Below are 14818 nucleotides of genomic sequence, written 5' to 3' on the forward strand. Positions count from 1 at the left end.
TAACTATAAACTACACACATTCACAGTACAACAATTTGAAATGCCAGTTTAAAAAAAATGTGCTTGTAAGACCTGGTAACTATTTCTTCTGAATGATAAGATTAGCAAAACAAAATTCATTCAAAAGCAAAATACATGGATTCTGGAAATCCGAATTTAGAGCTGGAAAAGCTCAGCAGATGATGCAGCCTCTGTGGAGAAAGACAAATAGTTAATAATTTCAGCTCCAAGACCCAGCGACAGGCCCCTGATTCTGTATCATGTCTGATCTACTGAGTTTTTCTCGACTTTTATTTGAATTCACTCTTTTTACACCTCAGGCACAGAGAGGGAATACGCCTCAATCCTTCAGAGAATCATAGAATCCCTACAGTGCAGATGGAGGCCATTCTGGACCAACCCTATGAAGAGCATCCCACCCAGACCCATTCCCCACACCCTATGCCTGTCATCCCACACTAAGCATAGCAAATTCACATAACCTACACTTTCCTGAACACTATGGATAATTTAGATTAGATTAGATTACTTACAGTGTGGAAACAGGCCCTTCGGCCCAACAAGTCCACACCGACCCTCCGAAGAGCAACACACCTATACCCATTCCCCTACATTTACCCCTTCACATAACACTACGGGCAATTTAGCATGGCCAATTTATCTGACCTGCACATTTTTGGACTGTGGGAGGAAACCGGAGCACCCGGCAGAAATCCATGTAATCCCAGGGAGAACATGCAAACTCTAAACAGTTACCTAACAACTAGTTGTGCAACATAAATAGATATTTCAAGTGGAAACATCAGGTGATGAACTTGCTCTGGACACACACCACTGTAGTTCCCTACCACTTTCTTAAATGCAATTAGGGATGGGTCTTACCAGTGATGTTCACATTCTATAAACAAATAAAAAAAGTTACCTGGGTGAAAATAATAGTCGATAAAAAGTAAGGCCAAATCTTACCAGACCATAGGGCTGTTCGCTTATGGGAGACACGTTTAAGCCTGGTGGTCAATAAATAGACTTGTTGCAACGTTTGTGATGTTGAAGTATTACTGCTAAGGTCGAATGGGTTTAGTGAAGGGTACAATATTAAATTGGGTTAAAAATGTGGTTCGGGAAATGTTGCATTCGGAATTTCTTTTGTATTTCATTTCCAACACAAACCCAGGTGTATTATTTTCGTGGAAAGTAGGCGAGGTTCTGAAATTTCTGCGTACAGAGCTGCGTCACATGCACTCAAACCGGTGAAATTAAAGGCAGGTACACAAAAGATCAGGAAATTGACGCTGGTCTGGTGTCAATGATCCCGCCCCTTCACTGAGCCGTTTCTCATGTATATAAGAAAAGTAACCACTTATCAGTTAGAGTAATCAGAGTTTTCAATTTGCCTCCATCTGTGGATTGCTGTAGGGAGGTGCATTTACCTGTCCAGGTGTTGCCCAAGTCCTAGCGGTGTCACACCTTCTCGCTTGGTGCATCAGAACACAACATGTTGTACAAAGTGCTCAGCCCGCACAACATTCACGATCACAGCAGCAATGACAGTGACTTTGATGATTACTACCGAACGAGCAACCGGTCTCCCCCAGCCGGGAAGGTCGCCACGACAGAGGGGGACTGCTCACAGCCAACCTCGAGTTCCTCTCAACACCTGGAACACAGCAAAAAGATCCCTGAAGCTGCAAAAGAGGCATCCACTGGTAAGATTCCTGCTCAGGTTGACACTGCAGTCTCTCTGAGGCACTCCTGGCAATATGCAGACATGATTTACAATCCGACCAATAAACACGCTTAAAGTTGAATGTTTGGTAATCAACTGAAATGTGGTGCAGAATATTTTGTTTTCTGAATCATAGTAGATCAGAATAGGCTTTAATCTGATTTTAGCATTCTGAAGTGACATTTGCAAATATGTAAACTGGCAGGAATTGATTCGAAAGCAACTCATTATAACATTTGCAAACACAACGAAATTAACAACTGGTACTGACTCACCCAAACAAACACAGCAAAAAGTGGCAAACCAGAATAAATACTAAATTAATTGAACAATTGTTCAATGTTCTAAACTTTACTTCTTGATGATTGTGCGTTATAAATTATTGCTCCTTGCTTTATTTCCACGAGCACTACAGCTGTTGCCGACAGGAATTTTTCAATAAACCAATTGTCTGCCCAACCAGCATCACACAAAAAAAGGTTATCAGGTCATTTATATCATGACTGTAAGTGAGATCTTGCTGTGCTAGAGAAGATTGCTGCATTCCCTGCACGGTAAAAGTGCAAACATTTCAAAACAGTAGGTCATTGACTGTATAACAATTTGGGGGCTGCTGAACCCAAGAGCAAGTGCTGTATCAATGCAAAGTTTATCTGCTCAGACCTGAGATCAGAGTTTTACACAGATTTTGCTTCGTTGTTTGTTTCGAGTTGATCAGAAATGATCAGGATATCAATATCAGCCAAGTGCCTAGCATTGGCAATCACAGAACAGGTTGGACTAAATCACGGTTCTGCACTTTGGAAAAGGCGGAACTCAGAAACCCTGCAAAAAGTTTGGAAAAGGCCCAGATCTTTTTGAAATCATGCTGCCCAATTTGTAGAATCTCCTACATGCAGATAGAGGTTGGTCAGCCCACTGAGTCTGCACCGATCCTCCGAAGAGCATCCCACCAGACCCACCTCATACCGTAACCCTGCATGTACCATGGCTAATCCACCTAGCCTGCAAATTCCTGGACACTATCGGGCAATTTAGCATGACCAATCTACCTAACCAGTACATCTTCGGACTGTGGGAGGAAACCAGAGCACCCAAAAGAAACCAACCCAGACACGGGGAGAATGTGCAAACTCCAAACAGACCATCACCCAAAGTTGGAATCAAACCCAGGTGCTGTGAGGAAGAAGTGCTAACAATTGTGCTGCCATACCACCCATATTAGGTCAGATAAATCTGGAAGAATTTATACAAATGTTATTGGCAAAGCTGTCAACTCTTTGGAATCCTTTTTATTGATTATTTGATTGATTTATAGATTAAGAATCTGTCCTTAGTCATTTCAGCTACGATGTTATTTTACTTGGGAAAATGTATTTACAGATGCAATTTGTATTACAAAAATTATGGTAATAGTTATTTTGTTATACCTTTTTTGTAGCTCAACAGGTGTAAACTAAAAGCTAATGTAGCTGTTTCTGTTAGAAGTCAATGTAGTGCTTAAAATGCCAAACTTATCAACTTTAGTATTAATGCAAATTATTATGACTTTCCAGTTGATGTAACTGACTGTTAACATTAAGTTGTTTTTTATCTGGTAAGCTGCAGTGGATAGTGTCTCAACGACTGAGTCAGAAGCATTATGTTTGAGTCTCACTTCGGGTCTTCAAATCTGCAGAAATTGGCCAAATTGTTTGATTATTGACCTTCAAACACTTCGAAAATGAGAGCCTCCTGGTCAGCCTCAAGCTACAGCCCTGACTTTTGGGTGTTGACCAGTTCCAGGAAAAAAAACAGCTACAACACTAAACATAAGCACCTTTGTCTGCCTCATGCACCCTAGATGTGTGAAGTTGAGGAAGTAAAAATTGTATCAAAATTCTTGCATCAGTTTTTAATTGAACTTTATTTTACTTAGACTCAAAAACTCTCATGATTACTAAGTGTCAGAAGAAATACGTGGGAGTAAGAGTCCGCCGCCCAGTTCGAGATCTCCTTCGTAATTATCGAATAGCCAGAGGAGAAGATCCCAATGTTGACCAGGTATGAGGATAAGCCCACCGCATCTGCACAGCAGGCAAAGAGAACAAAACTTTTGTCCTTATACGATTAACTTCATTGTGAAACAAATTATTCCGAGAGTTGAGGCAAATTGCAGAGTCAGACTGGACTCTATAAGAAAAGTGTCACTAACTGACAAATTCAGTCTTTAATCTTCATTGGAAGGCAAGGTTGACGTGAGAATTTTTAAGATGTTTTGTTTTTTTTTAAACAGGTAGATGTACACTTCAAATCAAATAATTGTAAGTGTTGCAGAGTAAAATATTACATTGAAATGCCTTCTCTTTAATGTATCAAGTATTTGTTGCTCACTATTATATATTTCTCCGTCTTATAGTGAGAAGACGGGTGGTCCGAGAGACTGGACACACTGTGAAATGGAGCTCACAGGTAAACACTGTTTGGATCCGAGAATTTACAGTTTGAAATGAGAGTAAGGCCAGCATAGAAAGCCTCTCCCTAGTTACCCCTGGAGATGGTGGTAGATTGCTTATTCTTGAGATCTTAACAGTTGAGGGACTTGCGGGACCACATTGAAGGGCAGTCAATGAATGACCACATTGATGTCACACATAGACTTGACTGGGTGAGGACGACAGGTTTCAGTTCCGAAAGGCTATTGGTGAATCAGCTGAACTTTGGTGACAATTCAGCAGTTTAGTGGTTCCTTTTGAAAAATTAACACTGACGTTAAAATCCTGATTGTTCTTAAGCTGACAAAAACATAGTTGTGATTTGGAGGAGCTGGTGTTGGACTGGAGTGTGCAAAGTTAAAAATCACATAACACCAGGTTATAGTCCAACAGGTTTATTTGGAAGCACTAGCTTTCGGAGCGCTGATCCTTCATCAGATGGTTGTGGAGAGTAATACCGTAAGCCTGATGAAGGAGCAGTGCTCCAAAAGCAAGTGCTTCCAAATAAACCTGATGGACTATAACCTGGTGTTGTGTGATTAATAAAGTACTTGAATTCTGATGGTGGAACTACCGCTATAGTTGTTAATGGAATAGAACACTAGACCCAGCTTAGTCTACTTTTCATGTGATGGAATTGCACAGCATAGTTTCCAGATCCATTTCTATAATATAATTTGTTTGGATTGCTGATTTTATGGATGTTAAAGGCAACTTGAAATTAGTAGGTGATTGTTATAGATTCCTACAAATTGATGAAAACTCATCGGAACATGCCGTTTTTGCTTTCCTTGATCCAGATGAAAAAAATCAATGTGTTCCCCTCAAGGAATTTTGAAGAACTCCTGGAAGATTTGGTGGAAGTCTTGGAGTCTGATTTGAAACAAAATGAAGCATGCTCATATCAAACAACACAGAATATACCTGAAATGGATTGTCAGGAGGACAGCTACTGGGGTTCCCAAAATGGCAACCAAAGGCTACAACCAAACCAAGGGACTTTACTAAATCGTTCGACTTGCTCCTCTGAGTATGATGTTACTGTTCCTGAACTGGGATCTGTACTTCCCACACCTTACTCACACTTTGAACTGGAGGGTTGGAGTTACTTGCCTCGCCAGTCAGTGGCTTTCACAGACCAACACTGTGTCAACACGTCCGATAAAGATAGGAATTTCAGCTGTCAGCCCTGCTATTCCCAAACTGTCAAGAAACAATCTCCACCTTGTTCCCCGTCATTCGGGGAAGAATGGTTCAGCCAAGCTGAACTGAACAAAATTCACAATTATAAATCTTCTCACGTTGAAAGCAAGTGCTTTCCAGTCACCTCTCAACAGCAGCGTTCTTTGGATGGGTCAGCCTTGACTTTCTTCCAGTCGCAACTGCGGCATGTAGAGGATAGCCTTTGTAATGTATCGACTCAAGAACTGCTTTCTGTGGATGAGAGCGGGAACACGTAAGTGCAACACCTGCGTTACTTATTGATAGAGATCCAAAATGCCCTGAGATTGCCCACTTTACCTGTGTCAGCTTTTCGAATGAGTAAAAACGCAATCCCACTCCCCATTGCAAAAATAATTAACTAAGTGATAAGAACATAGCTAATCATTTAGCCTAATGCAAAAGTTTATTTAACAAATATCACCTTAATATGCGTTTATCTGCTTGGCTCTTTGAGTTCTGTACGCTGCATCGCTGCTGGTGTGGCACAGTTAGTGAAAAATTGTTTTAATAACAAATCATCAGTTGCTTTCAAAACTCCATTATTGTATTCAAATTTATAGTCATCCATCTTATTCTGTTGTTTTACAACCCAATTGGCTTCTACTGGTTTCTCAGTTTCGAAATGGTTGTTGCCATTTCTATGCCAGAGGCATGGTCTGACTTATTACACTTTTTGCCGCATTGTATGTTGATGGTTGAGAATCTATCTGAACATATTAGGAAATGACGAGCAACAGCTTCAAGCAATTTTCCTGTCTCAATATACTTCAACATGTAAATGTGCAACACCAGAAACAATCCGGTTTTTCTTTTTTAAAATTCAAATATTTTCTTCAATGAGTACTTTTAAAATGAGTATTGCTGGTGAATAAAATTGGATGTTGTGTGATTTTCCAAGTGATAGGTGTGCTTCAGAGCTTTATACATGAAAGCAAGTTCGGTGAATGTCATTTTCTTCCATCAAATGCAACATGCGAGTGCACTTTTGTGTAGTTGACCTTTAAACATTGGAGGTAAAAGCAGACAAACGGTTCTGATTAAAATCACTTACAATTTAATACTTTTCAAATGAATCATCTGAAAGTGAGTCACCCACAAATTGCAGATTTGTTGAGATAAATTTAAAACTAAAGCAAAATACTTTCAACTACAACTATGACTGAATTGCTAAAAATAACAGGGATGGTAGGAGATTCATTCAGAACTTTGCATTATCTATTTTTGTGTTTTGTTGTCTCAATTAGTTATTAGTAACAGAGTATCTTGTTTTAACTTCCAACAGAATGCTACATAATGCTGTTATTCAGGGAAAAAGAGCCTTGACATACAGCCTGGCTTGTAGGATGGCAAATATTGGCACAATTGACACAAAGGATACCAGAGGCAGAGTAAGTATTGAGAAAACTTTGAAGAAAGTTCTTGCTTTTTTGTTCTTTACCCATCTCATTTCCACCCCCACCCCCCCGCACCGCCTGGTATTAATAACGACTGCTACATTACAAAAATGTTTCAAAAAGTTACCTAATGCATAATATTTGGATTTACTCTCAGCTATTGTTCTGGATTTTAGAATATATTTGTTGTTTGTTTAATAACTGCAGTAACTCATATAGATTACTTTGGTTGTTAGATTCAATGATTACAATGTTCTACTAAAAGACGCAATCAGTTTAAAAAGTATTGGACATTTTTTAACAAATCCAAACTAAAATCCTCTGTAAGACAATGTGAAGGATTATGTACATTTTAAAAATATATATATTATCAATAATTTTAAATTATAACATTTAAATTGTTTTAATTTTGCCTGCTATTTTGTTCACTTAGTTGTAACAATATTCACTTAACAAGTTACACATTACAATCATGATATTTCTTCAAAGCTAAGATTGCCTCATTCAAAGTTATGAAAAAGAGATTATTTTTATGGGGATCAAATGAAACTTTAAGAAACTCTAATGATATTGCTATATTTGGTGTCACAGACTGCATTGCACTTAGCTGCAGAAAGAAATCAGCACCTGGTAGTCAATGACCTCATTTTACTTGGTGCTCAAATCAATGAGAGAGACTATTTTGGAAAAACTCCCATACATTTGTGTGCTGAAAATGGATTCCTTCGGGTTTTGCACGTAAGTAAAGGAGTTTAGTGCCACTTATGATCATCTCAGATAATGAATAATTACCATTCCTGCCACATTTATGTGCCAATAATATCATTTTCAATTGCGTTCAGGTAATAGAGAAAACAATGATGAATGGAATTGATGTCGTAATTGATGCCAGGGATAATAATCGTAAGTATCTTTTTTTAGGCTCTAAATAATTAATGTTTCATTGCCATATTATGATGTTGATTAGCTTTGGATGTATATGTGATAACAGAAAACTCCAACTTGTGTATGAACACAACTCAAAATGCTCTACAGAAACAGTCACAGGGTCAGAATCACAAATATAGTTTATAAATGCATAAAGTAGCAGCTGCAGGATAGTTTCAATGAACTCAAAATAATCTGATTGAGAAAGGTATTTCAAGAAATAGCGATTACGTTGAAACTTGAACTGTGATGAAAATTTTAGTGAATTTTACTCTTGTATGCGATTTAGAATTCACTCTTACTGTATACACATTCAAAGTTATTAAAGTTTAAAATTGCGTAAGAACTTTCTTATCACCCTGCGTATTATGCCATTTTCAGTGACTATAATTTCCAGTTAATCTGGAACACATAGGCACATCACCTTTGTTATGATTTTACTCATGTCTTTGATCTTTGTGGCTTCCATCAAATGTGAATAATAATTATTTATTTCGATTCAAAAGATCTGACCCCATTACATTATATGGTGTTGGCTCATGCTGCAACAGTGAAAGCATTTGAGAATACAGACATGAGCTATGATATGACGAAGTTCCTCATGTTGAGGAAGGAGCAGCTGCTGGATGGAATGAGATGCTTGCTGAGGATGGGATCGTCTCTCTGTACAAAGGTATGGAGGTTATTTCAGTCCCAGACCGAGTGTGTTCACTGTTCTATTTCGTTGGCCACTGGGAGAGCAGTTTGTCACTGAATAAGTATTGGGGTTCAAACTGAATTGTTTTCAGGAGCAAATCCTTTATATTGGCTGTTATAAGTGATACATTAGAGTGCCATATATGTGTGTTTTCCAATTAAGGGTGGCACAGTGGCTCAGCAATTAGCACTGCTGCCTCACAGTGCCAGGGATCTGGCTTTGATTCTAGCCTTGGACGACTGACTGTCTGTTTGCACATTCTTCCCGTGTCAGCATGGGTTTCTTCCAAGTGCTCCGGTTTCCTCCCACAATCCAAAGATATGCAGTTAGGTGAATTGGCCATACTAAATTACCCATAGTGTTCAGGAATGTATGGGTTAGGTGCATTATTTGGAATTTGGAATAATAAGGTAGGGGTATGGGTCTGTGTGGGTTAGCCTTCAAAGGGTCAGTGTGAATTTGTTGGGCTAAATGGCTTGTTTCCGCACTGTAGGGATTCTATGATGAATTTATGCTTGTAGGCCAAGTACAACAACAATGACAAAGTATATTTCTATCACCTAGTTTAATATCAAATAGCAGCCCAAGGTACCTCACATGATTATGTCAGATAAAAATCTGACACATGAAGAAATGATTAAAAACTTGGTCAAAGCAGTGACATGTGAAAAAAACTTAGGGTTGAAGGTAGAAGTGTAGAGGCAGATGGGTGAGATAAAATTCCAGAATGTAAGAACTACAAGGAGGAAAAGAAACACAAGTGAGTTCGAAGGCATGGAAATTGGGGAGTGCAAGAGGTTAGACTGTGCAAGAGCTATTGTTTGATTTTAAAACTTAACAGCACAGCAGTATTCAATACATCATGCCTCATATACTATGAAAGAACTACAGATGCTGTAAATCAGAAACTCAAACAGAAGTTGCTGGAAAAGCTCAGCAGGTCTGTCAGAATCTGTGGAGAGAAATCAGGTCGGTTCAAGTGTCCCTTCCTCAGAACATTCTGATTTCTCTCCACAGATGCTGCCACACCTGCTAAGCTTTTCCAGCAATTTCTGCTTGTGTCCCATGTACTACTTTAATTCCCAGCAAATCAATTTATGAAGCACACAAATGGACAAAGTGCCAAATTGGGTTTGAAATTTTAAAAACTCATGACAAAAAGCCAAAAGATAAAAATGGATCAAATTTAGAAAGCTTGTGTGATGCTGGGAGAGGGTTGGGTTTGAAAAACCAAAATTTAGAAGCCAAAAATTAGAAAGCCTTCTAACGCACATTCAAACCTGGGCTCAAGACTGGAAGGAAGGCTTTGTGAGCAAAGTGTTTAAGAGTTAGAGGTACTTAAGCAGCATTGGTGAGCAGTTTAAGCAAAGAAGGGAAAAATAAAAGGGAAGAGGTTGAGGAATGTCTCACTTGACGTGTAACAAGATTTGTTCTTTTCTTGAAGGATCTGATTAGCCAAACTGCCATTGACCTTGCAGAGGAAATAAATGACACTGAAGTTCTGAATTTCCTTTATGGCCATCTTGATGGAATGAAAAATGTTTGTCACAAGGTACATTTCATTCAGTGAAAACACTTGATATAATTACGTCTTCATTTTAGTGAGAAATTCTTTTGGTCCCAAAAATGTAAAATTTTATTCATTCTCACTATGTACTGAGGTATTTGTTTTTGTTGGGTAATGTTTTGCTTATGGTCAAAATTTAAAAATGAAATTCGCAGAGAGAGACGGCACTCAAGCCCTATATCATTGTATTGCAGGAGATGCCAGGGCTGTTCTGGCACAGTGGTAGTGTGCCTACCTATGGACCAGAGGGGGGATGCTGAGTGCAAGTCCCACTGCTCCAGAGGTGTTTAATAACATCTCTGAAGAAGTTGATTAGAAAAGACTTAGAAGGCAAAGCTCATTTAGCCCATTGTGGCAATGCTGGTCCATTGGAATAGCTAGCCAGTCAGCCTGCTCCCCTGTTCTCTCCCCATAGTTCAGTAAATAACAACTGTGTTAATTAAATAACATACCTTTTGATTACTTATGATCAATACTGTTTAAACTGTTCCAAGATGCAGCTTGTACTTTTCTATTATGTTGAACAAGCATTTTTCACAGGCAGTTGAGCCATAGAGCCACCAATCTTTCATTTTTATAAACATATCAAGAACTACATTATCACTTTTTGGTCAATAGAAATATTGTTTTCCAAAATTTTAATGAACCAGATTAAAATGAAGGTGCACCTAATCTTCAAAGACAAAGCAAAAGAAAACCAGGCCATCACAACCCCCTGCAGTAACAGCCATTTCAAACTTCTCAAGCTACTTAAATGCTGCATAATGTGTTAATCTACCACAGGTTTTACAAGGGGTTTCAATATGGCAAGACACCATTTCCAAAAAGCAACGTTAAGACATAGAACCCATGACTTGTGATATTCTATGCTTTAAATACTAGACCAAGAGCTTTAAGTCATAAAGACTAGATGTCTCTTCATCAGACTCAAAACGTTAGCTTGGTTTCTCTCCATGGATGCTACCTGACCAGCTGTGTTCTCCAGTATTTTTTGGTTGCAGTGGAGATTCCAGCATCTGCAATAATTTGCTCCTCCCTAATCATTTTCTTGGTTGTTAGTCAATAAAGAATTGGAAGTCCCTAATGAAAGAACCCCTTTATAGCTGTTTTGCAAAATGCCTCAGATTGAGATAGTATGGATCATATAAATGCCTGTTTTACTCTCAAGTCTAAATTTTTAATAGAAACCCTTACAAAGAAAAGAAAAAAATCCCTTTTATTAAATATAGGCTTTTTTATTCTGAAAGATATATCTTTTAGCTTTTAACAAATTAATAAAGTGTTTTTTTATTTTTTCAGAGTTCTGGTTTGTACATCATGTTTATTTAAAGTAATCTGAAAAACAAAATGTGTTTAAATCAGTGAGATTTTAAATCTATTTTTGTAATCCAAAAGGAATTTTCACCATGTGGCATATTCAATGCAATGGATCAAAAAGTGTCTTCACAAGAAGTGGCTCCAGAAGAGCTTCCTTGTGACATTTTCCTGCAGACCAGCATGTACAGTGAGGTAAGTTAAAAATTATATAAGGATGCAAAATATTTCTGAAGGCAATTTTTGATCAAAGGTGACGGAAGTCCTATAAAGCACAACTTAAATCATTGTTACCACTTTTAATGTCAAAAACATTTATATTTGTGCTCTCCGAAATATTAAAATTCATTTTCTTCTTTATTTTCATTCAGAAGCTCGATAAGAGCCTCAACCACGGTTGTCAGTGAGACACCCAGAAATAGACAAGTAATAGTCATGGAATTGTAAAGTCTGAGCTGAAGTTGAATGCTGAGTTTGTGTATCGTTGTATCCATAAGTTTTAAAATTATGTACATTCAAGTCATTTCCTGACTAATAGCTCCAACTGTGCTCGGAGCTCTCCAAATCAATTGCAGCAATCAGCTGTGATCAATCAATTTGTAAACATTTAATGAATGGCATTTGGTTTAATAAATAGGATAAAATATGAATCTATCTCCCAACACTTGAGCAACACAAAACACTTTTGGGTTGTTTTGAACAAAAAATACATTTTACTTCTGAGGGAAACAAAGAAGTTACAACAAGGTTGTCCTTTGCTTCAGCACAGTTCAGGCTGTTAATAAAATGCAACGAGGGTGATGAGTGTTACAGAATTGCCAGCAGAGGAATGTAACATCTCAAAGAGTCCTAGAGGAATCTAAATGTTGAAGCTATCTTGTTATTTTCAAGATAACGTGAATAAAATGGATCAAACATTCCAAATTAGATATGCTAAATGCAGAAGTAGCATGCAACAGCTGGTTGCAAATATTTTGGGTATCTGAGGAATGCAAATGTTAAGTTCTGGTATAGATACCCTTTCCAAACTAAGTCATGGTGAATTTAGTGGCAGTCAGAATTTGTCATTCACCTGCTGGACATGCACAAGGTCAAATATCCACAAAATTAAAACAAATTGATGGGAAATGAAACTCCCTCCAAAAAGGGAGTAAAAAGAATATTTTCTACCTCCATTGGTAACCAATAACAAAGAATTTCGACTTTTGTTTCTGGTCTAGGACTTCGAATCATATGGAAACCCATAGTTGCAATTAGCTGGTTTCTGTGAAACTTCCATGTTGGCTACTTTGTTTAGCTGAATATATTGTACATTTTGAGTTTAACAAGGTGTATCTGATTACTTCTGTCTGTAAGATTTTATTGCCTTCTTTAAAGACTATATGCACATGATAATTACTTGTTCCTTTGTTAGTTTAGTATAATCTTGGATTCAAAATTAAGATCTAAGGACTGATATTATGTTACTGATATGACATTGTGTATTTGGGGCCAATGACTGGTTTTTGATGTATATGTTAAAAATGTCCCTTTTGAATAGCCTGTAAAATCACTGCAAGACAATAAAGCGTGGTTTTATAATTGAATATCGCTATTAGTTAATAAACTTCCATTTATGAATATTTCCAAACATTCAACAATTTAAATTAAATGTTCTCATTCCCTCTTTTCTCTCCACGTGTTCTGAGTTTTCATAATCACTGAATTTGATAAAATACTAGAAAGCTTCAGGTCTTATTATTCTGAATCAGCTTCTGCCATATCTAAATTCAGTGAACACATTTGGCCATTTTTAACGATGCTGCCGCTTTAACAAGGTTATGTTGTCCTTGTTTTTTTTTCAAGAGAATGCATAAATGCAGAGGTGCTGATTTGTCTGGAAATAGTTATTTTCACAATGGCATGGGAGTGGGCAATTCTTCCAATTCAAGTTTTTTTTTCAGTTTGCTTTAGTATTAGCAGGCAATCAGAAAATTGTTGGTGACAGAAAAGCAGCTACGTTGAAAAGAGGTTCCATGCTCCAACAGAGTCTTGCCTGAACTTTCTCTCTGAAAACTCCTGCCTGTAAAAACCTGTGTTTGAATTTTCCTTTTGCAAGAGGTTGCGGTTATGGGATAGTGCAGGGACTGGAACAGCTTCATTAAGTTGCGATATTGCGTCAGTTCTGTTATCAAATAAGTTAAGTTATTCTAAATTCTGTTTTCTTTTGTTCATGTTTGATTTGTGATGTTTAAATAAATTATATTTTGTTAAAAACTGAGTGCTTTGACCAGCTGCATCACTCCTGAAATATCCACTTTACATCTGCCTGAAAGAAAATAAAAGAGTCAGGGCTACCTTCTTCATACGTGTTGAAGGGATCTGGCCTGGCCTGTAATATTTTTATTGAAATTATAGGGCACAGAAGTTTGCCTGTTAGTGGTTTTGATTGATTATTGACATTTGTTGTACCATTGCACAACTCCCTTTCTTACCTGTAGTGTTTGTACAATGTTCAGGAATACATATTTTCTCTCAGCAAGCTGTTCAGAGATCTGTTCAGACACAAATCTAGAGCAGGTGGTACTTGAACCCAGATCTCCTGGGCCAGAGACAGGGGCATACCACTTCACCATTAGGACCCTTGAATACAAGTTATTATGGAAAGTCCACTGAAGTTCTCATAGTGGTGGGATAATTTCAGGAGTATAAATTTAGAAAGAAGATTAGTGAGGCCTTTTCTGGAGTACTGTGTGTCCAGTTCTGGTCACCCACTTACCTAAAGTTTATTAAGCTAGAGAAGGTTCAGAAGAGAATTACTAGGATGTTACAGGGTTTGGAAGATTTGAGCTATAAGGAAAGGCTGGATCAGCTGGTATATTTTTCAGTGGAGCGTAGGAGATTGAGATGTGACATTATAGAAGTTTATAAAATCATGATGGACATAGATAGGGTTCATAATAAGTCTCTTTTCCATAGGTTGGAACATTTCAAGATGAGGGAGCACATTTTTAAGCTGAGAGGAGAGGGATTTAAAAAAAAAGCACGGGGGCAAATGTTTTACACAAATGGTGATTTGCGTGTGGAATTAACTTCCTGAGGGTGTGATGGATGCAGGGACAGTTACATTTAAAAGACACTTAGATAAGTACATGAATAGGAAAGGTTTGGCAGGATATGTGCCAGGACCAGGCAGTGGGACTAATTTATTTTGGGATTATGTTCCGATTGGCTGTTTGCTCCGAAAGGTCTGTTTACATGCTGTATGTCTATGTGATTTTACGTCCAGAAGTGTAGTAACACTTTGTTTTTAACCTCTGGTATTTGGGGTTTGTGTCTGCCCTGAATTAGAAGACACATCATTATTGCTAATGGACAGGATCCTGAGAGATGAGAATGATCTTCTCACTGCATCCAAGTCTCTATCTGAAAGCACTGCATCACTTGGCCCCCTGCAGTTAACAATAAGGGCCCTCCATCACCTTATCAAGAGGAATTTAGGGATGAGCTGCAAAT

General features: G+C 37.9%; 1 protein-coding gene across 1 annotated transcript; it reads left to right on the forward strand.

The window, feature by feature from the left end:
• Positions 1-1495: 1495 nt before the first annotated feature.
• Positions 1496-13475, forward strand: LOC140494011 (uncharacterized). The gene is made up of 12 exons (XM_072592943.1): positions 1496-1706; positions 3645-3769; positions 4002-4029; positions 4125-4177; positions 5001-5656; positions 6707-6812; positions 7410-7556; positions 7661-7721; positions 8252-8418; positions 9887-9994; positions 11405-11518; positions 11695-13475. Exons 1-12 carry the CDS (start codon positions 1496-1498, stop codon positions 11728-11730), a joined length of 1812 nt encoding a protein of 603 aa, XP_072449044.1. The 3' UTR covers positions 11731-13475.
• Positions 13476-14818: the final 1343 nt, after the last annotated feature.

This window comes from Chiloscyllium punctatum, chromosome 23 (assembly GCF_047496795.1).
Source record: "Chiloscyllium punctatum isolate Juve2018m chromosome 23, sChiPun1.3, whole genome shotgun sequence".
Classification (NCBI taxonomy): domain Eukaryota; kingdom Metazoa; phylum Chordata; class Chondrichthyes; order Orectolobiformes; family Hemiscylliidae; genus Chiloscyllium; species Chiloscyllium punctatum.